This window comes from Cryptomeria japonica, chromosome 11 (assembly GCF_030272615.1).
Source record: "Cryptomeria japonica chromosome 11, Sugi_1.0, whole genome shotgun sequence".
Taxonomy (NCBI): domain Eukaryota; kingdom Viridiplantae; phylum Streptophyta; class Pinopsida; order Cupressales; family Cupressaceae; genus Cryptomeria; species Cryptomeria japonica.
This window is the reverse complement of record NC_081415.1, coordinates 327708564-327736422: the sequence shown is the minus strand read 5'-3', so window position 1 is coordinate 327736422 and position 27859 is coordinate 327708564. Positions and strand designations below refer to the sequence as shown.

General features: G+C 38.8%; 1 protein-coding gene across 3 annotated transcripts in view; it reads left to right on the top strand.

Moving 5' to 3' along the window:
• Positions 1-24127, top strand: part of LOC131065060 (uncharacterized protein At2g02148) — a 76294-nt gene extending 52167 nt beyond the window's left edge. For all 3 annotated transcript variants that reach the window (XM_057999450.2, XM_057999451.2, XM_057999452.2), the window contains exon 10: positions 22665-24127. In XM_057999450.2, the coding sequence (XP_057855433.2) occupies positions 22665-22766 (102 nt within the window). In that variant the 3' untranslated portion in view covers positions 22767-24127. The remainder of the gene's footprint in view (positions 1-22664) is intronic.
• Positions 24128-27859: the final 3732 nt, after the last annotated feature.

Here is a 27859-nt window from a genome sequence, read left to right as displayed (position 1 = left end):
AAATTGTTTTAAATTATATATTAAAAATATATGTGAGAATTGTCGCTAATAAAGTTTTCAATAAATATTAGAAGTTTATAATCCGACAATTATATGTCATAGTTTAAAATTTTAAATTTTGTATAATATGGCACGACACGTTAGTCGAAGAGTGACTTGGATGAATGGAACTCAAAATGTTTAAGGTTTTAATTTTTTTAATTTTGTAGGAATATAGAACCGGTATATAAATTTACTTGACTTAGAACATGAAAAAACATATTAAAACTGTGTACCGGTAAACCAGAAATAATGCACTAAACAAGAATAATAGTAACCACATGAGAAGCACACCATAACACAGTATTTTAACGAGGAAACCCGGTGTGGGAAAAACCTCGGTGGGATTTGTGACCCACAATATTCGCTTACTGGCCAATAAGGGAATATTACTCTTACAATAGGGTTCTGCACATGCAGGAAGGCCAAGTGCCTAGAGCTCACTGCTCAATTACAAAAGAAGTCACACTGACTTACAAAAATGGATTATACTAATCCAATGTCTTGTACTGCTTCAAATCAGCATTTGCTATGCCAGATTTAGTACCGATTAAAGCTCTGCTACAGCATAAATCCTTAACCAATATTTCACATATTAGGTCTGCTTATCTCGCATCCTATCACATCATATTTCCTATTACAAAATGATCTCATACATATATGAGTCATATTACAACTCGCCATGTCGGCTTACAATGATTTTACAATTAATTACAAAATACATTTCAAACAAAATTGAAGTCGGCCAAGGTGCTGGTATCCTTCCTTTCACTGTCGATGTCCTGTGTGCCGGTGTAGAGTCTGTCGGTGCCGGTGCCGGTGCCGGTATCTTGTCTTGCCAGTGTCCTATGATTGCAAGGTTGCCATCAATGACAAAACCTTCAATCACTTACAATTTCTCATTGGAGTGTGCATTTGCCAACAATCTCCCCCTTTGGCATTGATGGCAACACTCATGAGAAAAATCAAAAGTGTCCAAAATGATATCCAAAAATAGTCTGCCAAAAAAATTGTCTTTCCAAAATTGTATGCTCAAAACTGTATGCTCCCCCTGAGCAGATGAAGTCCCTTCCTTTTTGACCATTTTTCTCATCCCACTACTCCCCCTTTGACATCAATGACAAAGGTTGTCATTCGTTGTCAGTGGAGTCCTGCCGGGATTCTTGTAACTGGTGGGTTACAATCTAAAAGATATTTGTCAAAACTAAATTTATGTTATTGCTGAAAGTTTTGCTATCTTTTATTGCCTCTTGTGTTCTCTGCACAGTACCGATGAGTATGTGCATTTGCTCTTCTGGTGTCTTCAGTCCGGGAACCAGAGCTTCAGATATTTCTTTTCTCAGAGAAGTAAGGTATTCAAGTCTTCTTCATTCTTCTTTCTATTTTCAATTTCTCATTGGAGTGTGCATTTGGCAACAGTAGATTCGATGAACATGGTGATGATATTAGCCTTTTTAACACATTTTAAGCTTTGTGAATTCTAGAAAGCAATTTTAAGCTTCAAGTGTTGATAAAGAAGAGAAAGATTTAGTTTCCAATTTTGTCAAAATCCTCTACTACTGATGGAAAACATGTAAGAATAATGGGGATCTTTTAGGTGCTTGTGCTCATCAGTAGGTTGAAGCCCAATAATAAGTTGCTGATTCATAAGCAAAGTGAGTGGGTTTTTGGGATGGTTGAAGTACTTCGTGGGAGAAAAATCTAAATCAAGAGTAATTGTCAATCAATAAGGAATAATGATGGGGCTCTCATGAACAACCTCGTATAGGTCCTTAGTTTTGCGATGAGCATTGTGAAAGTGTGTCTTGGTGACTCCCTCGTTTTGATGAGAGTGAAAGATTATTGAGAGTCTCTACCTTCAGAGGCATACTTGAACCTTACAAGTAGTAATGAATCCATTAAACAGAAAGAAATAAAAATATAACTATCATAAATTACTTGTCACAAAAGTTTACACCCTTGTTGAACACTAGTGCTCAACAACCTTGTGAAACATGGAAACAATCTCCAAGTGTGGGACCTTGCGCATGTGAGGTTGAGTCTCTGGAGAAGGCCGACTTCCTTATCAATCGGGTGCGGTGTTACCAATCCAACACTTATAAAACCTATTCTAAACGTATCCTAATAGCTTGTAGGGGAAAAGGGAAAAGGAATGCTGAAAGGGAAAAGAGGCGATGCACCTAGATTGAAAGTTGATCCTCCTTGTCCATAACTGCACAAGACATCAATGAAAACTACCCAAAGATATACACAATTTTCTATCCTAATGAACTTCTTAAGAACATGCATAGGTCAGAATCCTATAAGATGAAGAGAGGAACTAAATTCAATTCACAAACATCTACAGGGGTGTTAACACATTTGCATAAACTAGGAATCAGAAAAGAATGCATTTAGATAAAGAGGTAAAATGCATTACACAAAATATTTGAATTGAAAAGAGGCGAGCTAGACAATTTTATTGGTATAAAGGCAAAGCAAAGTTTACAGCTGCAGAGAGTATGAGTTTCTGTAAGAGAAACAAGGAGAGGACCCTTAGAAAGAGCTACAAAAGCTGCCTTTGTAGTTCAGGCATAACTCAGATAGAACGCTGGGTTCAAAAGCCCTAACCAGCTAGGGTTTGGTTACAAAAGAAGGAGAATCAGATCAGACAGATTGCTCTGATGGTTGCGTGTCTGAAAATATCTCCTAGAATTGGTAAAGAGCGGCAATCCCTGAAAATCAGGAAAATCCCTACAAGAAAGGCATTTGATTGTAGGCAAGGCCGATGGAAAGGAGGCATCTGCAAAAGCATGGTGGAGTAATGGTAATCGTCCCTTGGCCTCCTAAAAGTGGTTGGAGCAGATCAAATTTGATTTGGTTAGCCGATGGGGTCAAAAATTGATTTTCGACCCATTAAGTTGGCAACCACGACTGAGCAGTTGTTTGAATTCCAACGATCACCTCCAGTTTAAATTTGGGCCACTAGATCCTCCTCTTTGCGTGCAGGTGGATGGCCAGGATTGCACCTTGAAAATGAGCTGGTCCCACCCTAACAACCATCGCAGTATCGTAGGCAAGGGTGGGACCTGTTGTGATGTTTTCATACATCACCCCATTGCAAATGGGGACCCTCTACTTTTTAGGTCCTCTTGGTCTTTTGGTTGCGTTTCTCTGGGTCTTTTCGTAGCAATCCCTTCGTTCTCCTCTATTTGCAAGTGTTTAGGGGTCAATTTGATCAAGTCTGCAAGTCGTTTGAATAAATTTGGCTAAGTCTGAAACTTGCTTTGCCAATTTTAAGGTGTTGCCCTTCAGACTTGAATTTGAGGCCTTTCCTTTAGGGTTTTTGAAAAACTGAACGTTGCATTGGAATTAGGATTCTTTAAGGAACCTATACATGAAATTTGAGCGAATTTTGAGCAAACTTATTTTTAGAAAGTTCCTATTTTGTAGGGATTTCACTGCCTCCCGGATCGGTCTAATTTTGCCAAAAATCAAACTTACTATTTTTAGCAATTTCTATTTTTCAATAAGTGCCATCTTGCCCAAATTTGCTCTAATTTTGACGTTTTAAAATACTTACTATTTATAGTAAGTCTATTTGTGACAGGTTCTCAACTGGCAGGGATCTCGACACTGAAGGCTGAGCATTCCTGAACACTTCGAAATCCGGAAAAGTCAAAAAGCAGACTCAATGGATAAAAAATGGCTAAGTGTGAGCATTCATTCCAGAAGTGGAAAACATGGAAAATCTTCTTTGTTTGGCGAAAATCACTTCAATTCCCCAAAATGGCATCCTGATCCGGAAATGATCAAAATCAACTAAGTTTGGAGAGGAAGAAGACAAATTCCTTGGCAAGGTGATTTTGGCGCCCAAGATTAGGTATGGGCGCCAAATTCAAGGCACCATGGAAAACTTGAAAATACTGAAATTCCACCATGTAGTGATTTTGGCGCCCAAGTCCAGGTGTGGGCGCCAAATTGGAGGGGTCAGGGAAAACTTGAAGAAACCAAAATTCCTTAAGGCAAATTAGCGCCCGAGTGTGGAATAGAGTGCCAAATGAATGAGGCCAAGGAAAAAACGCTAAAAGATCAAATTCCTCCAAGTCAAGGAAATAGCGCCCAAGGTCAGTTAGGGGCGCCAATATGGCAATGTCAAGGAAATTCCTCATCCAAGGAAAATTCCTTCACCTTGGAGATTCAACGCCCTAGTCGATATTCAGGCGCTAAAACCATAACGTCAAGGAAAAGTTAACAAATCCCAAATTGCACCATTGTAGAGAAATAGTGCCCATATCCTAGGAAGGGCGCCAAATCAGGGCTCTCAAGGAAAATAAGTCGAGGCAAAATTCCACCATAGTGTGATTTGGCGCTTGTTGGTTAACAGATTTGTCACTTCAATTAATACTCCCTAGCCCACATAAATGACAACCTGACCAACAGTTGAGTCACTTGCAATGATAGTTGTAAGTGCTCTCTACTTGTTTTACAAGGTGCAGCTACCTTTGAAAGTTATGCAGTGAATGGAAATACAGGGTATGCTTTTAACCAGAAAGTAGAAAAGGCACACTACCATCTACCCATAGCCATGAAATAGATGTCAAAGGTTAAATCCAGAATTAAGTGAATGTAGAAAAATGACAGAAAGTTCACCTCTCCCACACCCACGAATGAGAAACAAGAAAAAGATCTTCACAATAGATTAATAAATTTGAATTCAAAGATTCAGAAATAACAATCCACACAATTTTGATATAATAGGAATTGCATTGAGAAAAGATTACATAAACATAGGAATTTGCAATCTAAAGGAAACATATATAAACACACAGTTTTATTAACATTTCCTTCACTTCCCAATACAAAATTGAGTTCACACTCATTTCCTTATATGGCAAACGACGACTGAGAAGAAAACTAATTGCCCTCTTCTTCTCTCATTCCCCCAATAGGCTGAGAAAAGCCCCCCCGACATATGTACCAGACTTTAAAATGCCTAAAGGTGTTACACATAGCATTAATCGGGTCCATGAATAGATTCAAAACCAAGTTGGAGGTTTGAATGGCTCGTGAATCGTGTTCATCAGTTGACTTCAATCAGCTCAAGGAGAGAGAATTGAGGCCTATGTCGGGAAGTCGGTAAAAATTAGAACTTTGCAACTATATTGGGAGTTTGAGAAAGCCCGACTATCAGGACTCCACAGAGAGCTTCAGACTTGATGTAGAAAACCCGACACTAGGCTAGTACTCAACCGATCCATATTGCCAACTGTTGCTATGATCTCATACTTTTTGCATCTTGTTGATTATAAGATGCAGTGTAAAGTTAGCTTGAGCCACCAAATTTGTGCTAAGTTCGATTGTGAATAGTTGTTTCGATTGCATTGTGTTGGGTATTCAAATGCACTTTCTCAATGTGAAAATCCTTCAACATCCTCAGAAGGTTGCACAGGTTCTTGCAGAGTTGTAGTTAAATTTGGCGAAGCAGAGCTTGGTCTATTTGGAATTTGTCCACTAAGGCATTATCTATTGATATCATTGCCCTTAGGAGTAGATTTAGATCCTTCTAACCCTTTCCCCTTTATTTTCAGTTTAGTTCATCTGAAGCAGAAGCATCACAAAATTGCTATATCTAATAATGAAGTTCTAGCCACATCAAAGAGGTGAAAGAATGATCCAAACGTAAGTCCCCTTGGATTACCAACAATCACATCGGCCAACTGAGTCACATCCGTCACATATAGGAACCTTGGAGTCGATTGTTAAAATAATATTAATTTCTATAATGGTCATCTTCTATTTTTAGCAGTAATCTTAGTTGTCAACTTATTTAGCTATTTAGTTTTTTAGTCGACTTATTTAGCTTGTTAAGTTAGCTTTTAAGCTTAATTTAGCTTTTACGCCTAATTTAGCTTTTACGCTTAATTTAGCGTTTAGCTCTTTAGTCTTTTGCTTTAACGTTATGTTCTAATTATAGAACATTGTCTTGTAACCTCTTTATATACGTGTGTATATCGTTCAATGTAATCATCTGATTATTGAATCATTCATTCAATTTATTTTTCATGGTATCAGAGCAGAGAATTAATTTTTTTTGAAATTTCTTTGTTATTCTAAAAATTTTCGAAAGGAATTTTTTAGAAAAAAATCTCACTTAATTTAGTGTTTAGCTCTTTAGTCTTTTGCTTTAACGTTATGTTCTAATTATAGAACATCGTCTTGTAACCTCTTTATATACGTGTGTATATCGTTCAATGTAATCATCTGATTATTGAATCATTCATTCAATTTATTTTTCATTGTATCAGAGCAGAGAATTAATTTTTTTTGAAATTTCTTTGTTATTCTAAAAATTTTCGAAAGGAATTTTTTAGAAAAAAATTTCAATAGTTTTTCGAAGTGGTTTGCTTCTAGTTCGTGGATTTTTTGCTGCAAATTGCTTCACGTGTTTTTGCTCGATCTGGTTCATTCATGGCCGCCTATGGTTTCTGCAATTTTTGACTAGGGTTTTGACCCTTCAGTTCAAGTCAAAATTTTGTTCTGGTTGCAGATTCTTGGTGGGTTTTTTGAGACCTCAATTGGGTTGTCACCAGATTTTTCTGGGTGCATCGTTTTTCGTGCCTCAATTTTTGAGTTGTTGGATCTGCATTCTGATTTCATATTCTTGGTGGGTTTTTCGAGAGATTTTGGGTTTGATCTCATATTTTTCTGGGTGCCTCGTTTTCCATGCCTCAAATTTTGTGCCAGTGAATTTGCCTTGGAATTTAAAAACAGTCCGTGAGTTCTGCTAATTCTATGGATGTTAGGAATTTTGGTGTATCCTGGGTGCTGTTTATGCTTTACATCCGACCTAGGGTTTCTGCCCCTAATTTTTTTTGGAAAAAAATCGTCTATATTTTTTCTGTTTTTTTTTACAAAAAAAAATCAGAGGCATTTTTTTATTTTCTGCAAATTATTATTTTTTTTGATTATTTTCAGGAAAAATTTCAAGTTTTAAGTTTGCTGAAAATTTTAATTTCTGGGTTTCTTCCAAACCTCAAAATTCGCGCCTTGGAATTCGTGCCAGAATTCTCCTCCAGGGTTTCAGTTTTTTCAGCATTTGCTTCTATTCTGTTTTAAAAAAAAATCAGATTCTTCTCTCTTGCTTTCACTCAGTTGACCTCGATCAACCTCTATTTTCGTGATGGCATCACTAACCAACATCATGTTGGAACATAGGCAGAAGTTCAATGGCCTTAACTACAACACCTAGAAACAACGCATGTTATCGATATTTGAATATCGTTGCCTTGATCAGATTGTTCTTGGCAAGGTTCCTCGTCCTACAGCAACAGGTGAAGATCAAGACAAACATGATACGAAGAATCGAGAGGCTGTTACGCTTATCAAACTCTCAGTCACAGAAGATCAACTCCCTTAGGTGCCTTTAGGTAAAACAGCTAAAGAGATCTGGGATCTCTTGAAGGATCTTCATGAATCGCCCGACAAGAGCCGAGCTTTCTTTCTGAAAAATATGCTGTTTTCTATCATGATGGATGAGAAGTCTTCTACCCAAGCACATCTCACGAAGATCAAGGAGATCCGTGACTAGTTAGAAGCTATAGGCCGAACTTTGGTGGAAGAGGATATGGTAGTGATCATGCTGAAAAGCCTTCCTAGATCGTGCGAGCATTTCATTGATACTCTCAATATCTCATCTACTAGTGTTGATCTGAAGTTTCCTGATCTCTGCAACAAGCTTCTACAATAGGATCGATGGAAGCAACAGTTTGGAAGCAATGCTAGTTCGTCCACTGAATAGGCCTTCACAGCTACAGTTTTGGATAAGAACAAGGGTAAAGGTTAGTCCTTCCAGCAGAACGGGCAAGGTCAATATTCACAGTCTTCAAAGACGAAAAGTGTACAGTGTAACTATTGTCACAAGTTTGGCCATATGGAGAAAGATTGCAGGAAATTGTTGGCATCCATGCAATCTAGGCTGGGAGGGTCTCAAGAACAGGAGCAGGCTCAATTGCAGAGCATTCTGGAGAGGAGTCAGCCTTCTATGCTTTGTGATAGGCAAATTTCGTGTTTGGTTGGTTTTCACATTTTTTTCCTCAAAAATTGTTCGCAGGCTTTAGAATTTGTTCCTTAAAAATTATTATCTGTCATCCGCAAAGCTTGCGTGGGATTTCTAGGTTTTCACGATTTTTTCTTCAAAAATTGTTTGCTGGTTTTTATGATTTTTTCTTCAAAAATCATCTGTAATATGCGAAGTTTGTGTGGGATTTGTGATTCGCGAAGTTCTCTGGTTTTGATCGATTTTTCTCCTCAAAAATTGTGCTTTGTTGCAGTTAGTTTTAGGTCACACTGTCAGGGCAAACATCTGCAATCGTGGTATCTTGCAGTCTGTTTAGGAGTTGCTAGAGCAAATAGTGCTCAGTACTTTCTGCTAAAGGGTTTGCTGATTTTTTCCTCAAAATCATGGTTTCAGGCTTTAGTAATTCGTGTGTGCCCGATCCCTAATTCGCGTGTGAAGGCTACATTAGCTTGGATGGCTTTGAGTACTCTTGGTCATTTACATCCTGGGAGGGTCTCCGTAGCAGCAGATGGTCTTTGCATTTGTGATCATAACACCTGCAATGTCTTTTGTAGGTTATTGAGTACGATGACCATTAGGGAGGGTGTTAAAATAATATTAATATCTTCTATAATGGTCATCTCCTATTTTTAGTAGTCATCTTAGTTGTCAACTTATTTAGCTATTTAGCTTGTTAAGTTAGCTTTTTATTATGTAATTAGCTTTTAAGCTTAATTTAGCGTTTAGCTCTTTAGTCTTGTAACCTCTTTATATACGTGTGTATATCGTTCAATGTAATCATCCGATTATTGAATCATTCATTCAATTTATTTTTCAATTGTTTGAACTCATTGCAATCTTAGTATACAATCGTACTTTGATCAAGAGAGAGTGAAGTGCCCGTTAGGCAACTTTATTCTGTGTTAGGCGCTGTCATAAAAAAACACGTCAACAGGACCCAGTTCCTGATCGTTATGAAACAACAATAACACTTCATCCTTCATATCGTTGGCCATATCGCTCATTGCCATGTTGCGCGAAAGTGGAACAGTCGCCGATTGTAGCATTGTTCCTGTTTGTGGGGAAAGAGCGATAGGCAAATCAAGCGATAACAACTTATAACACCCGCCAGTATCACTCATCGTGGTGTCGCGTGAAATTAGAACAGTCGTAGCAGGGAACAAGAGTGGAAAGTTCCTGATTGCGCAACACAACAAAAAGAACACCCACCAACAACTCCTTTTCCTCCCAACCATATCGCTCATCACGATGTCGCACAAAAGAGGAAGATCGAAACAGGGAACAAAAGTGGAAGTTCCCGACCAACGCAACACCGCGATGAAAGGAACTCCCACCAGCCGATAGAGGGTGAAAAGGGTCGGTCACATCGTGAAGGGACCCTCCAGTCGGTGAACTTAAGTGAAATGATTGTCCCAATTGGTCAACAAAGGAAAAGAATAAGGCCGAAAAAGGTTAAAGCAAAAAGCCTTAAGGGTTTAGGGTTTTAGGTCTGGGGTTTGTTTCAATAGGGTATTTAGCTAGTAGATGATATCTCGGATCGGTTGTCTGTATGGTTAAGGTTGACACAAAAATGGTCAACACTTCTGGCGACTCTGAGGGGTGGAAAGCCTGCTTGGCACAAGATCAGTAGCCTAGGAGATCCATTGGGCACAGAGTCAAGATTGAAACATGATAATAACCTCTGCCCCTGCAACTTGCAAAAAATCAAAATTTTGCCGTTCTAGGGAAGAATGACCTGTGCTCGTGCACTTCTTGGAAAAAAAAAGAACCTAAACTAACTATGTACATTGCTTCTCAATGAATGAGTTAAACAAAGCCATTGATTGGCTTGTCAAAATAACTGCCTTTCCTGACTAGCCTTTGATGCTCTTCATGCTTGGGGCTGATGAGCCAAGAAAAGAAAAATGACAGGCATCCAACAAACTGTTGGTATGCCGCCTAAAGCTTGAGAACAAAGAAGTTCACCCATGTCTGAATGTTGCTCTCCTAAGATAGGTGGGCGAGCTGAACTTGTTCTCCCTGATGCTCAACTTCATGCTCAAAGATAAGCATGATTAGGGGTGACTTGGAGGTTTGAGCTAGATGCCTAATCGGGCATCCCCTTGAAGGAATCAGATGTGGACCATCATTGTTAGCCTCCCTTTTGTGGACTACTTCAATGTCCTGCTGATTAGGAATGTCCACCCCCTATTGCTGACATGGCGACAAAACGAGAACATTTGAGATATGCCTCTGCTGCTTATGATTTATTGCCTCTGTTGGAGATGCAATATCCTCCCCCTCCTCATGGTGCTCATGAGTCAACTCTCTGGAAGGAGTCAACTCAGTATCCAAATTTAAACATAAGCCCTCCAAGTCATCCCAAAAAGAGTTCTCTCCTGCTACTCTTCACTCTTCAGCAAAATGGAACTGATCTTGGCGTTGTTGCAACTCCCTTGGAGATCTGTTAAATTTGAGATAGGAGCAGACCTAGGATCCTCCATGACATTGCAGTCTTCATGATCCTCTTCCACCTCCAACGCAAGCTCCTGCACCTTGTGATTACCAAACATCACCCTGCCATCTCAAGAACACCATTGACCTGGGCGAGGAAAGGTCTTTCTCCTCAGGCTCAATGAAGGAAGGAAGACGATCAAAAGAGATGACCAAGTCCTCTTCACTGCATATTTTTTCTTGTCTAATGGTTTGCTGCTGCAACTAGTCATCCTTGGTATCTACCTGTTGCAAAGATGATTTCACCATGTTGTCCTCACTGGCAGCGGGTTGCATATCAAGCTTAAGATGAGGATGATTACCGTTTGCCCTCCATAGGATAGGTCCACCCTTAAAAAGGCAGATAGTATCAGGAAAAGGCCTAGGTGGTGGGGAAAATTGCAAAGGACACTGAGGGGCTTGAAAAGTGGGTTTCTATCAGAGAAACAAGACTCGCCTGAAATCGCCCAAACTCGGCGAGTCCGAGTCCGAGTCAGGCCAAACGAGTCCCAGGGGCTCGGACTCGGACTCGGCCGAGTCTGGAGAGTAAACTCGCCAGACTCGCCGAGTTGGCGATTTTGGCTCAAAATCGCCAGACTCGGCGAGTCCTGAGCCCCAGACTCGGCTACTGGTTGGGTTAATAAAATGACAAAAAAAAAAAACATTTTAAAAAGTTTTTTTAAAAAGTAATAAGTTTTTTTGGAAGGGCGAAATTTGACATTTTGGTCTCTCCGTCAGGATTATTTTATGGAATATAACATTTAAGTATAAGTGACATTTCCTTATATCTTTCTTCTTTCTTATACTTTAAGTTATATTCCATATATACTGTCAGGATGTTTGAGAGTGGTTTCGGGCCTCCAGGAGTTATATTGCAAAATCTAGTTTTTGGAGGATTCTTCAGTTTTCCAGACTTAGTCAAATTTCAGGATCAGGACATTCCAGACTTAGCCAAATTTCAGGGCATTTGAAGATCAGGATGACATTCCAGACTTTATCACTCACCAACTTGACCTAGCTTGGACCTTCAAGAATGATACTCACTCACCAAGCAAGACCCAATTAGCAACAAGATCAAAACCAGGCCCTAAGGAAGACTCTCAAAGAAACCCTAATTCAGACTTGTAATAAGTTTTTTTGGCCTCGTGGGGCGCTGCCCCTCGACCTCGCCCTGTATTGCGACAGGGAGCGCGCAAGGGGCGCTGCCCCTTGACCCCACCTTGGGGGCGCTGCCCCCAAACCCTCGTCGAAAAATATGGGGGAAACTGCGTCGATAGAAGTAGAGAAAATTTAACCTACGAGTCTGACATTGATTGGATCGACCAGGTAGATATAGAGGTTGAGACTGTAGCCATGGCAGAGGAGGAGCGGAGAGCACGAGCACAGACAGGAGATTCAGAGGCAGATAGTGACACGGGTGTTCCTGATGTTGGTGAGCATGGCATGGTGTCACGGGGAGCGGCTATGGCAGTCGAATCATCCAGGACCTACCTTAGACACCTTCGTAGGGGGCTGGAGCCGGAGGGTGCAGGCTCCTTTGAGCCATAGACTTGTAGTTGTATTTACCTTTGGTATTTGTATGAAACATTTGATGATGATCATATGATGACATGGATTTTTTATTCCATGAGTTTTGTAATATTGTATACATTTGACAATATTTATATATCTATGTTTGTTATTTTCTTCAGCTACAATTTGCGTTTATGCTTATGTGATTGATGTATACTTGTGTATGTAATCAAATGAGCCGAGTTTGATGATGTTATTGTGTCTTTAAGGTGTATTCAATAAAGGGTGTCTGAAACAAGTTTTAAATATTTAAAAATCTCTAAATTTCTTGAGTTTTTCACTATCCCGAGTCCAGACGAGTCTGGAGCCGAGTCTGACGCCGAGTCCCGAGTCCGAGTCCGAGTTGGCCTTGCCGAGTCCGAGCCGAGTCCGAGTCCCGTTTCTTTGGTTTCTATATATCAATAGCTTGAGCTCCCCTAAATCTTGGGATTTTGAATTTGGGGCTCTCTTGCATAGGCTCCTCTAGAATATAAGGCGCTGGTTGGGCTTCTTGAATGAGCTCCTCATATGGATGTACCTGCTCAAGAACAGGTTCTTGAAATGAGGGAGGACTCCTAAAACTTGGAATTTCAGGCCTGAAAGATGCATAAGACCCACTTTTTCTAAAACTTGGAACTTTGAATTTGGGGCTTTCTTGCCTTGCAAGTGACAACTTCATCTCAGCCTCTTTTGCAGCGATCTGTTGTTTGAGACTCTCTACAAACCGTCGCTTTTGCATTTCATACTGCTTATCCTGAAGATAAGCTTGACAATCTCCCTGTTGCAAATCCCATTGTTGTTGCTCTCTTGGGGCCTCCAACTCTTGTTGTTGTTGTTGAGCCTGATAAAATAACTCATCCTGCTGTTGAAGTTGAGCCTGATAGGCCAACTCCTCCTTGATCTCATTTATCTGTTCCATTAGCTACTTCCCCCAGCCTTGTTAATGCATTAGTAGCTTCTGCAAGATAAGATTTCCCTAACTCGTTAATCTCCTCTATTCTGTTTTGGTTTACTAATCTATGCTATTAGATTATCTGACTTATGCTTTCCAAACTGAATATGTTTATCAGACTGTAACTTTTATCTTGATTATGATATCGATATTGAATAAAGATGGATTAGATCGACGACCTGCTTAACATAGTTAAGCGTCGATCTAAATGCTATCGGGCTAGTAACCCGATAGCATATTAATGTCGATTCATTTATGAATCGGCATTAATATACTATCGGGGTATTAACCCGATAGCATATAATGCTATTAGTTATTGTTATTGTTTATATCGATCCATTATAATTTACTTTAACACTGATTCATTATCGGGTATGTTTATCGATCCATTATAGTCTGCTTTAACACCGATTCATTATCGGGTATGTTTATCGATCTGTTAACATATACAAATGGCACTGATTAGTTATATCGATAGACAGTCACGACCAAGTGACATCTTGGTCGGACATGTCTAAAAGACATGTCCGATCAAGGTGCCACTTGATCGTGACTGCCTTGCTATATATACATCATTCAAAAGAAAAGGAATGACATTGAAATTGATACATGTTCATCCTTCAGATCTGAAGAAAAGAAAGACGATATTATTATTGTCATAGTAATAATACAAAAATAGAAAATACACTATCTAACATATAACTTGTTCATTAAATTGAAATTGCAATAACATTTACATGGTATCAGAGCCAAGTTGATCGAACTTGAGGCTATTCAATTTTGTGAATAATTTAAGAACAAGGTTATATACTACATCACATTTCTCCAATGGCCAGTGCTATCAGATTCGAAGACAGACTTGGAGGTGGCGATGATTTTTCAGCCTGGAAGTTCAGAATCAAGATGATCTTAAAGGAAAACAAAGTGGATTCATTTGTTCAAACTAAAAATGATCAACCTGAAAATGAACCTGACAAAACTGCATGGATTGAAGGAAATGAAAAAGCCGTCAAAATAATAGTTGATGGGGTGTGGAACAACATAATGCCCATCATAAGAAAACATCAGATAGCCTATAAAATGTTCAAAGCACTTGAAAGCACATTTGAGATATCGAATGCAAGTCGAACTCTAGCATTAAAACGAGAAATAAATCATATCACCATGAACAAGGGGGAGACAATCAACGCCTACTTTATGCGGATATCAACTCTAAGAGATGAACTAGCAACTCTGGATTACGAGATCAAAAGCAAAGAGTTAACACTCATTGCTCTAGATGGGTTGCCTAGTGGATGGAGTACATTCGTCCAAGGCATCAGTGCAAGGTCCAAATATCCTAAGTTTGAAAGATTAAGGGACGATTGTCTCCAAGAGGAATCAAGATTGAACAAGATGGGAATAAAACAAAAGACAATAGATGAAGACTTTCAAGTCCTAAATACTAACACAAATAAGACAACCAAGAAGAAGCAATTTAGGAAGAGGAAGGGTCATCAAGGCAAGAACACTTCAAAGAGAGACCTATCACGTATTCAATGCTATAGGTGCGATAAGTTCGGCCACTTTGTTGCAAAATGTCCAGAGAGAGCCAAACAAGCCACATTTGCTAGAGCAGGAAAATCTAAAAGAGAAGATAACTCCCAGAACTATGTCCTCTACTCAGCACTTACAAGCCATGCATCAAATAAGTCTAACTCCTGGGTGATCGACAACGGTTCATCCAGACACATTACAGGGTTTAGAGAAGTGCTAGACTCCATGACAAAGGATAATGAAGAGGAAGTAACCATCGAAGATGATTCCTCACATCCAGTTAGAGGAATTGGTTCCTGCACCATCAAACTGAAGACAGACATATCATTGCAACTCGAAGGAGTACTGTATGCCCCCGGCATCAAGAGAAACCTAGTCTCCATATCAGCCCTAGAAGATAACGGATACAGAGTAACCTTCATGGAGAACAAGGTGTTGGCTTGGCCGAAAAATTCTTCCATCAAGAAAGCTAAAGTCATTGGTCAAAGACGGGGCTATTTGTATGAGCTGTGCACAGAGCCCAACCTAGCCTTGATTCACGAAGCAACAAATGCAAATGAGGTCTGGCATAGAAGACTAGGCCACTTGAATTATAGAGCTTTGTCATCTATGGGAAACCTTGTCACAGGTTTACCTAAGTTGCAGCAATATCATTCAGAGGCATGCAAGGGATGTGCCCTAGGTAAAAATATCAAGGGTGCCTTCCATAATAGTACTAGGAAAACAAGCAAAGTATTAGAGTTAGTTCATTCTGATGTATGTGGACCTATGTCTGCTCCCTCACTAGGAGGATGTTTGTATTATGTAATATTTGTTGATGACTACTCTAGGAAAACTTGGATCTACTTTTTGAAGTGTAAAGAATCAGAAGAGATCCTTGGTAGGTTTAAAGAATTTAAATCACTGACAGAGAAGTACTCAGGTAATAAAATCAAAACCCTAAGGACTGATAATGGGGGGGAATACACATCAGAATTATTTAGAGATTTTTGTAAAAACTCAGGGATTAAGAGGGAGCTAACAATACCTTATAATCCTCAACATAATGGGGTAGCTGAGAGGAAAAATAGGACAATTGTAGAAGCTGCCAAAGCCATGATTCTTGATCAGAATCTAAATATCAATCTTTGGGCAGAAGCAACTAACACTGCTGTGTATATCCAAAACAGATGTCCTCACTCAAATCTTGAAGATAAAACTCCTGAGGAAGTATTTACCAAACTAAAGCCAGATATCAGCCACCTTAGGATATTTGGGTGTCCTGTCTATATACATGTACCTAAAGAGAAAAGACTAAAACTAGAACCTTCTGGAAAAAGGGGAATACTTGTAGGATATAGCGAAACATCCAAAGCCTATAGAATATATATACATGGTTAGAGAAATATTGAACTTAGTAGGGATGTAATCTTTGAAGAAGACTTAGCCTTCAAAAGAGCCCTAAGTACAATAGAGCCTGAAATCTATATCCCCACTCCTAACATAGAAGAAGACCCCACTCCTGAGCTTCAGAGGGAGAATCTTGAGGAAACCATAGGTGAAACTTCAAACACACCTAGAGAAAACCTCAAGAAAAGACCTCTATGGGCCCACCAAGACTGTAGCAAAAGCTCAGAAGTTTGCTGCTCCTTTAGGAACCTTCAGGGAAAGCAAAAGACCAAATAAATTCACTAGCTATGTTGCTCTTATGAATGATCTCTCTAAATTTGAACCAAACAATGTATCAGATGCACTTAAACATCAAGTATGGAAGGATGCCATGTTTGAAGAGTATCAATCCATTATGAAAAATGATGTTTGGGAGATTGTTCCTAGGCCAACCAAGAAATCTGTGGTTTCATCTAAATGGTTATTCAAAATCAAACATGCTGTAGACGGCAGTATTGAGAAACACAAGGCTAGATTTGTAGCCAGAGGATTCTCACAAAGGGAGGGAATAGACTATGAAGAAACCTTTGCACCCGTTGCCAGGTATACATCAGTGAGAGCTGTATTAGCCATTGCAGCAACAAAAGGATGGAAGGTACACCAAATGGATTTTAAGACAACATTTTTAAATGGTGAGATCTCAGAAGAAGTCTACCTAGAGCAACTTGAAGGGTTTGAAATTTATGATGCAAAGTCTCATGTGTGCAGACTCAAGAAAGCTTTCTATGGGCTTAAACAGGGCCCCAGGGCCTGGTATGAAAGAATTGACACCTATCTCTCAGGACTAGGCTTCTATAAAAATGATGCAGATCCTAATCTCTACTACAAAAGAAATAAAGATGATATGCTAATGCTGATTTTATATGTTGATGACTTATTAATCACAGGAAATGATCATCTTATAGATCAATGCAAGAATGATTTATCCAAAGAAATTGATATGAAGGACTTAGGACTCCTTCATTACTTCCTAGGATTGGAAGTATGGCAGAATTTTGACAATATTATACTAAACCAAGGAAAGTTATACCTTGGACATTTTGAAGAGATTCGGAATGTATAACTGCAGACCTATGACGTCTCCCATGGAAACAAATTTACATAAACTTAGGGAAGCAACAACAGAGTCACAATCTACTGATCCTACACTCTACAGACAAATGATTGGGTCCCTGATGTATCTGGTGAATACAAGGCCAAATATCTGTTATGCTGTCAATGCCTTAAGTTAGTTTATGTGTGAGCCTAAGGAAATTCACTTGATTGCAGTGAAACACATTATGAGATACTTACAAGGTACTCTAAACCTTGGTCTCAAATATGAGAAAGTCAATCTAGACCTACATGGATTTACAGACTCAGATTGGGCTCGGAGTGTGACTGACAGGAAAAACACTTCAGGGTGTTGCTTCAGTTTAGGATCAGCCATGATATCTTGGATCAACAGAAAACAGTCTTCTGTAGCTTAGAGTTCCACCAAGGCCGAGTACATTGCAGCTTCCATGGCTGCTCGAGAAGCAATATGGCTTAGGAAGTTGCTTGTGGGACTATTTGGTGAACCTATGAAACCCACTGTCATCCATTGTGACAACCAGAGCTGCATAAAGCTTTCTATAAATCCAGTATTTCATGACAGATCCAAGCATATTGAGATTCCATACCATTATGTGCGAGACATGGTAGACAAAAATGTGATCAAACTGGAATATATTAGCATAGGAGATCAGACTGTAGATATTCTGACCAAACCACTTTCCAGAGTGAAGGTTGATCACTTCAGAAAAGGTTTAGTTATGATAGAAAGGTAATCTGCTTTGTAAATAAGATGTTTAATGTGTAAACTTCTTTTGTCATGTTGGGACAATCTGGGTTTCACCCCCTGTGTTCATATCTAAGAGGTGACGATCTCTCAGATTATGAACACTTGTATGTAGACATCATAAGGTGACGATCTTATGATTCTCTAAACCAGCTATCATGTTGGATCTCTGGTATGTCATGGATGTGCCATGATGATGTTGTGATAAAATATTTGTAAGAAATGTTTGTGCACATATCACAACCTGGATAAGATGAGAATCTAACCATCCTCATATGTTTATCCTTAGTATTGCGTGTTTAGGCAATACTGATATCACGTGTTTAGGTGATATCTTGTCATAATGAAATGATGAATCTTTTATATCACATGGTTAGGTGATACTCTATGTCACATTCTTAGAGTGATACTTTATATTTGTATATTATGTCCTGATGATACTTCATATCATATGTATAGATGATATATATTCTTGGAGACTGACATTATGGAAAAAGAAATGTGATGCAGGTTACTTTATCTATCTTCCAAAGCTAAGAGGGAGTGTTAATGCATTAGTAGCTTCTGCAAGATAAGATTTCCCTAACTCGTTAATCTCCTCTATTCTGTTTTGGTTTACTAATCTATGCTATTAGATTATTTGACTTATGCTTTCCAAACTGAATATGTTTATCAGACTGTAACTTTGATCTTGATTATGTCGATATTGAATAAAGATGGATTAGATCGACGACCTGCTTAACATAGTTAAGCGTCGATCTAAATGCTATTGGGCTAGTAACCCGATAGCATATAATGCTATTAGTTATTTTTATTGTTTATATCGATCCATTATAATCTGCTTTAACACCGATTCATTATCGGGTATGATTATCGATCTGTTAACATATACAAATGGCACCGATTAGTTATATCGATAGACAGTCACGACCAAGTGACATCTTGGTCGGACATGTCTAAAAGACATGTCCGATCAAGGTGCCACTTGATCGTGACTGCCTTGCTATATATACATCATTCAAAAGAAAATGAATGACATTGAAATCGATACATGTTCATCCTTCAGACCTGCAGAAAAGAAAGACGATATTATTATTGTCATAGTAATAATACAAAAATAGAAAATACACTATCTAACATATAACTTGTTCATTAAATTGAAATTGCAATAACATTTACAAGCCTAGCATCATGCTATTCATGCTTTTCATCTCAACAATAATAGTCTTTTCATTGTCTTGAGGCTAATTAGGCTGCCAAGAAGGCTGAGCAGGGGTGGGTGGGTGGTAAGCATTAGGAAAATACCCACCTGTTGCTGGAGCAAAGATGTTGGGGTTAAAACTAGGAGCAGTCCTAGTTTGGTCTTGTTGGTAAGCAGGGGAAGAATGGCTTGCATTCTCATAGAGTGGGGGTGCATAGAAGTTACACCCATGGTATGAACTCATGTTAAAGCATCTGAAAGAAATGGATCTTGTTAAACAAAATGCTTAAAAGGGCAAACGGATCTGCCCAACCAAAGACATATAACACACCATAGATTCACCAAATGATTGTAGGGGGGTAGGTGCTTGAAAGATGTTGCCTCCAAAAGGCTTGATGAACTGAAGAACACACCAAATCTTCAACTGGTTTGGGCTTAGGACTGCTTGACTAGTAGATTTCTTCTTAGAGTCTCCAGGTATGTAAAATGTTGCCTCCAAATGCAAAATTTGCTGACAGACACACCAACTATCAGCAATAGATAAGAGAGCTTGAACTAGAAATAGTTCAATTAGTCCCATCGGGCGTGTCAAAAATTGTCGTCACAAAAGTTTGCACCCTTGTTGACACTAGTGCTTAGCAACCTTGTGAAACATGGAAACAACCTCCAAGTGTGGGACCTTGTGCATGTGAGGTTGAGTCTTCGGGGAAGGCCGACTTCCTTATCCTCCCTGCCCATAACTGCACAAGACATCAATGAAAACTAGCCAAAGATACGCACAATTTTCTATCCTAATCAGCTCCCTAAGAACATGCAAAGGTCAGAATCCTGTAAGATGAAGAGAGGAACTAAAGTCAATTCACAGACAACGTTTACAGGGGTGTTAACACAATCGCATAAACTAGGAATCAAAAAAGAATGCATTCAGATAAAGAGGTAAAATGCATTACACAGAATAATTGAACTGAAAAGAGGTGAGAGACAATTTTATTGATATAAAGGCAAAGCAAAGTTTACAGTTGCATAAAGTATGAGTTTCTGTAAGAGAAACAAGGAGAGGACCCTTAGCAAGAGCTACAAAATTTGCCTTTGTAGTTTAGGCATAACTCAGATAGAACGTTGGGTTCAGAAACCTTAAATAGTTAGGGTTAGGTTACAAAAGGAGAATCAGATCAGACAAATTGATTAGATGGTTGCGTGTCTGAAAATATCTCCCAGAACTGGGAAATAGCGGCAATCCCTGAAAATCAAGAAAATCTTGCAAGAAAGGCGTCTGATTGTCCTCTACCGGCCCAAAAGTCTTCATTCTGCAGTAAATGGGCAAGGCCGGCGAAAATGAGGCGTTTGCAGAATCATGGCGAAGTAATGGTAATTGTCCCTCAACCTCTTGAAAGTGGTTGGAGTAGATCAGATTTGATTTGGTTAGCTGACGAGGTCAGCAATTGATTTTCGACCCATTAAGTCGGCAACCACTACTGGGCAGTTGTTTGAATTCCAACGATCACCTCTAGTTTAAGTTTAGGCCACTAGATCCTCCCCTTCGCATGCAGGTGGACAACCATGATTGCGCCTTGAAAATGAGTTGGTCCCACCAGCCAAACAACCATTGCAGTATTGCAGCCAAAGGTGGGACTCAGTTCCTGATCACTGCGAAACAACGATAACACTTCATCCTTCATATCGTTGGCCACATTGCTCATCGCCGCGTTGTGCGAAAGTGGAATAGTCGCCAAATGTAGCATTGTTCCTGTTTGCGGGGAAAGAACGATAGGCAAACCAAGCAATAACAACTTATAACTCCCGCCAGTATCGCTCATCATCGTGTCGCACGAAATTAGAACAGTCGTAGCAGGGAACAAAAGTGGAAAGTTCCCGATTGCGCGACACAGAAAAAAGAACTCCCGCCAACAACTCCTTTCCCTCCCGACCATATTGCTCATTGTGATGTCGCGTGAAAGAGGAAGATTGGAATAGGCAACAAAAGTGGAAGTTCCTGACCAACGCGACATCGTGATAAAAGGTACTCTCGCCAGCTGATAGAGGGTGAAAGGGGCCGGTCCCGCCATGAAGAAGGGACCCTCCAGCGGGTAAACTTGAGTGAAATGACCGCCCCAACCGGTCAACAAAGGAAAAGAATAAGGCCGAAAAACGTTAAAGCAAAAAGCCTTAAGGTTTTAGGGTTTTAGGCCTGGGGTTTTAACAGGGTATTTGGCTAGTAGATGATATCTCAGATCGGTTGTCTGTATGGATAAGGTTGACACAAAAATGGTCAACATTACTGTTTTCAGATAATTGTGACATTACTTAGAGGCATTGTTAGGGTCTAAAAGACTTTATAAGAAGGGAAGCAAGAACACTAGAAAGAAAAGATCTAAAGCAAATTGAATTGAAGCCCAATTGCAGAGACTCTTCTCCAGATTACCAACACGATTTAGAATATAGGATGTACAACAGGTGACCTTGATACAAATATTTCATTAGAGAGGAATTTTGGACAAGATTCTCACTAGGTAATTGTAAAGCAATTTGTGTTCCTTAAACCTTTTCTTTTTTTGATTTTGTTTTGAAATTATGTTTTCTACTTCTACACATCAGCATTTCTCTTACCACATTCTATAATTCGAATGTGATTTTCTTGTCTATGTATGTTTTGATCCCTAACAATTCTTTACAACTTTGCTTTGATTGTGATCATAGATCTTCATGGTTTCTTTTGTAATCTAGGAAATATGGAAAATTGTCTGATTAGGATGGTTTGTTGTACCCATCCTGCAATCCAACAAGTTATATTCACCGTAGAGTTATCATGCTTCTGCTTTCTTTAGCACTTCACAATAATGATTAAAAGAAGAATTATCCAATAGAACTTTCTCACATGGTCCTGGTTAAGAAGGGAAGGAAGAGCTATAGAGGAAGTTGTGTTGTTGAAGAAGTTGACAGGCCTAAAGCTGTCTCATGGGAGGGTTATACAGAAATGTATGGGGCAAAAAGTAGAAATGTTGTGTTATAGAATTATAGTACCATGAAACTCCATGTTTATATGAAGTTTATGTAATCTATGTTAGTATATCTGGAAACGTTTTTCACATGCAAGTTTCTCCTGATTAGGAATGTTCATATTCGATTATCATAAATTGTTTCCAAAGTTTTTTGTTGGAAAAGGGAAATTGAGTGTTTATTTCATTTATGAGAGTCATGAGTAGGCTAAGCTTTACTGTGACTGAAATCTACCTGAGTATTCTCAACTTACAACTGGAAGTGGCAGATTGAGAAATTTATTTGAGAAACCTTTATAATTTTGTGTTCCTATTTGGATGCAACTGATGTATTTCTGTTTTGAAAGTATGAATTGATGGTATAATAGAATGCCCCTTGAATGTATGAATTGATGGATATAATAGAATGATCAACTGTAATTGATATGTGAACCGAGACATATTTTTTCCTTTTTAATGTGTAATAAGATCTATATTTTTGTTTCTTAAGCTCGTCTAGCCTTGTATGACTCGTTGAAGCAATTGCCAGATATGGATTTTTGTTTGTCAGAATCTATTATAGTCTTAAGCTATGCATGGTCTTTTCTGACACTTGCTTTTGTGTTCCCCAGCCAACAGGACCTGCAAAATATTGTGATCAGTGTGGCTCACCATATTTAAGAGAGAGCTCTAAGTTCTGTTCAGAATGTGGAGCCAAGAGGATAGGCATATGAATCCTGGAGTCAAATGGTTTGGCTTTTGTAATTATGTATTGTAAAATGCTGTATTTGATATTCAAAGTGAAGCTTATCTAGAGGACGAGTAAGATATTGATGTTTGTGCATTATAGGACTAGTTATCATATACATTTATTTCTTCAATGTAATTAACCACAAAATATCTGAGATGCATTTAGTGACATCAATTGTAAAGATAGTGAGATCAGCGAGGTTATTCTTTTGTGAGTAACCTCGAGGAGAAATGAAATGGTTGTGAAGTCTGGATGGTCATATATTAATTATCAAGCAAGTTTGATGACATGAAATATTTCAACAGTTTCATACTTGTACAGATTCAGTTCTCCTGGAGCAAGGATTTTCCACTTTACCATATCTATTTTCTAGTTCAGTTGTATTTCACATATGACACTATTTTGTGGAAGTGTCTGGTACGGCAGCAAAGGAGAAGATTCACAACAAGGAGTGGATCCAATATTATTGGAGTTCAACCTTGGGGATTTCCATTTTTCCTTGTAATGCACATTAATCCGAGAGGCAAGATTTAACCATATTACCTACAGTGCCCACATTGGGTTCGGATTCTATTTGTTCAAGGGTTTTAGGAAGTATAGTTTGCTTGAGTAATCACCGATCACCTTTTATATTTTAGAAATGTTTTTCTAAATTTATGGAAACGAATGGTCATATTGAACTAGATCCCTACAGTTACCTGGTGGACAACTCTCTTATTGCCATAATTCAGATGTATTGTATACTGAAGTAAACATGGAACAAAGATTGAGAAAGATGAATAACATCAGAAATGATGTATAGAAAAGATAACAATCTCTATGTTTTATACAAGGCATTCTCTTGAAAGAGGTGAATGCACTATATTTCTTCCTCAATCTTCTTTCTAACTACCTACATATGTACATCTAAATATACAGTACTGCTGAAGAAAAGAACCGCTATGGAATTTTAAACAGCTTCTCTTCCATTAGTGGCCTTTCAATATCTGTTTGTCACGGTTGAGCCTATCAAAATGTAATGGTCAAATTGGATCTGCCCTAAAGTGGAAGGGATCAAAAGGTATATGGTGGAGGTAGAATATTGTAATTGTTGATGTCTTGTGCCATTGAAATTGTTGGTGGTATATGGTGGAGTTAGAATATTGATCTTGGTGTTATCACGCGCCATAAAATGGAGTTTGGTACTACCACAGAGCACATGATATGGAATTGAACTTGGTGTTATCATCAATCGTGAGGTTGGATTCTTAACATTGTATTATTGATACTGTTGGAGCTTCCACTTGAATTTCTTATGGCATGGATTGCTTTTATGTTTTCAATGCATTCCTCACAATTCCAGGTTGTGGTTTCTACAATTTGCTTTGGCATTAAGGATTCTCATTTCAAGTATGTAAGTCTGCAATACAATAAATTAGTGTTATTAATATTTACTACGGTGATTCTTGAATGGAACTAGTATGGATTGTCGTCTTTTATTGTGATGGCTATGCAGTTTGAAAACCAATATGATATTGTTAAACGGAAGCAACGTTACTTTTGTTTTGTCGAACTTTAAGATTATGATTCTTAAAAAACTAGTCATGATTCATCTTTGCTTGTAGATGTGATGGTGATCTTCAATGTTGGTTTGAGTTGTATTATGTTAGTGTTGGCAAAGGTGCAACGATTCATGGCTTGGTTGCAGGACAATCCTGTCGTGCGAGACATTAAAATATCACCTTAAAGTTGCATATGTACTGACAAATAGAATTGGACCAATGATAAAGGATTGATAGAGGGAATCATTAACATGATCTTGAACACATTGGTAAACGATTGATAGAGGGGGCCATCATGTTCAACACGTTTATTAACATGATCAACATTTTAATAATAAGATGTTGAGAATTGATATGTTGATGAAATGTGCAATACCATCCAAAATAACCCAAATATGAGCAACTATTTTTAAAGTCAAAATATTAAATGAAGTTCACATTGAATATTTGTCGATAAATATAACAATGGAACATGCGAGGTGCCATAAGGTCAACAAGGGACTGCCGTCCAATACCTATAGGAAACCATGTGATGCAAGACTAGCCCATTCCCAATTGAAACTGAGTTAAGGTTTTTTCATTTTAATAAAATTGTTAACCCTAATAATTTAATCAGCAATGTATGCATGCTAATTCAAAATCATCTGCATGGTTAATAACACATTCCCTAGGTGAACTTTGAGTGATGTTTCAAGCCACAGGGCTGCTTCTATTGATCCCTCGTTAAAAATAAATTAAAAAGTAACACATTGCTGGCACTGGCTATCCAGCCACATAAACCTTGCCGACATCCACCCCTTCCGATGCCATGCCATCTGTACGCTGGCAGGTTCGGGGCAGAAACAGTACCATTCCTGGTACAATTTTAAACCCCCCACCAAAAAAATTAATTAAAACCTTTTTGATTTGATTTGATTTTTTTCTTTTCTTCCAATTTTTTTATCTATTATTTTTTACTGTCTTTTAAAATTATAGATTTATTTTTTATTTTTATTAATATTAGAATTATTTAACCTTTAAAATACATATATAACTTACTGAAAATTTCTATAATATATTAGATATATATTAAATGAATTTTTTTTTTGTTTTTTTGGTCGGTAATAATATTTTATATTTCATTATATAGTATATTTCTTACATCTTCAAAAATTCTGGCTTTCATATGTAAACCCATAGGATGGTATATAATTCTATTATTGATAACAAACTCTACTAATCAGACCCATAACGGGTTTACATTGTTAATGTTAATCTTATAATCCCTATTTGATTTCTAATAAATGACTTCCATTACTAATAAAAAAAGCACCCACCTATCCCCTCGCCTTCACCAACCTCCAGTCGGAAATTCGAAGGGGTTCATCTGCTGCCAATTGCCTTGGAATGTCCTTTGCTTTCTCATTCCTCTACGCCTGCCTTTAGGGTGAGCCTTTAGTCATGCTTTAACCAGGTCATTCTCTTCCATCTCGTGTTGTTGAATCAACCTCTTCAGATTCTCCCATGCTCCTGCCCTTTCCAGCACATAATCTTATTTGTCTGCTTTCCGTATCCAGCGAACAAAGGGGACCAATCCAAACTCTTTAGCATCCTTGGCCTCTGCAAATCCTTCTGAGTAGTCGAACCCTACTCCTGGCACATCCCATTCCAGAATGGAATCAAGCCCTTCAAGCATAGCATCCTCAAAAATTGACGTTGCTGCCCATTTCACCGTGTCAATATCTTCTCCAAGTTCTAAGCCCCATGCTATCACCATTGAGATGATATCTAAATTTATCTTCCAGCGAGCCACATTCTCCATAAAAAATGGGCCAACCACCTTCAGCATAGTGTTTATCATTTCCTCCTTAAATCGGAGAAGCCCTGCCATTCTATCCTTGTTCATAGCCCCTTTAAAACCTTTTTGTTGTTTTTTGGTGGTGACTGTAAAAGCCGCTTCCATGTTGGCGGCTCCTTACCCTTCTTCCTTCTCGGATGCCTCTTCTCAATTTCTCTGAACCTTGTTTACTTCTCCACAATCGCTGCAAGCCCTACAACTCTTGATTTATAACACTCATATACCCTATTTATGAGCGTTGCACACCATCCATCTGATAATGCCTTCACATGTTTGCCTCTTGAAAAGCCCTATCAAATGCATTTAACCTCCACTTGCTCCATCCAACTACTGATGTTATTTCAAGTGTGCCAAGGAGTCGTGCATCATTATTGCTACTCTCCCGATTGGTCGCCATTTTGAGCTTTACTTTTTGTGTTTTTGTTGGAACTGCAGAGCTTCCCCCGTGCAAGCTTTCTCTTCGGCCTTTTCATACATAGAGTCTCATTTGGAATTGACACCATCCCACTGACACCACTCCTCCCAACCCCTCTCACCAATCATTATCCTGACACCTCCCCCAAAAGTGATAATCCCTGAAAGCCATCCACTTTCGATACATCTTCGGCTTTGAAAGACAAGGCCCATTTGGATAAACTATCCACAGTTTGATTGCCCGCCCTTCTAATATGACTGATTTTGAATTTTTCAAAATAATTAAGTTCTTCTAATATTACTGCTAAGAGACCTTGAAGATGCCAAGCACTTATCTCCCCATTCATAATTGCTTGAATTATGATTAAGGAATCCCCTTCTAAATGAAGGTTTTTAACCCCTTCTTTTTTTGCTAATTCTATACCCAATAGCGCTGCTTGGGCTTCTGCCTCATTGTTGGTGCTCTTCCGAAGCCTTTTAGCTCCATATTTTAAAAGATCTCCATTGTCATCCCATAATGCAAATCCAGCCCCCGCTAGCTGACCAGATTGTTGCGCTGCTCCATCAAAATTTACTTTAACCCATCCCTTCTTTGGTGGTTTCCATTGGACCTTCTCTACGTTTCCCTTTTTACCCTTACTCATTGATGTTGATCCATGTCTAATTTTGATTCCTGGCCATGCTTTTTGGATATTTCTGTCCATTAAGGAGAAGGAGTTGGATAATGAGGAGGATTGTGAAGCTGACGATCCTACCACCTCTTCAATAGCTCTGTTGATTCTAGATAACAATCATCTCTCATCCTCTATCTTGTCTTGAAATATTCTTCGATTTCGTTCCTTCCATATCTCCCATACAACTATAGATGGGCTAATTTCCAAACACATGAGAGGGTTGACCTCCTTGGTTGTCTTGGCCAGCTCTCAAAAACCTCTTTTAAGGAGCATTGAAGCGGTCCCTGCCAGTTTAGGTTCCTCTGAAGTTTAGACCAACATTTCTGTGCTACTACACAAGTTAAGAGCAAATGGTCCACTGATTCTTCCGACTGATTGCACATAACACACTTTGATGGTCCCACCAAGCCGAGCCTCTTCCTTCTTTCATCTGTTAAAATTCTGCCTTTCGCCGCTAACCAAGCGAACGCACCTGCTTTTGGGAGACATTCTTTACTCTAGAAAAGGGCCCATGTTTTTGAAGGAGCCTCCTCCCTACCTTCTATAAGCTGATAGTCCAGTTTGACTGAATATTTACCATCCTTAGCCCCACACCAAATCGCCTTATCTT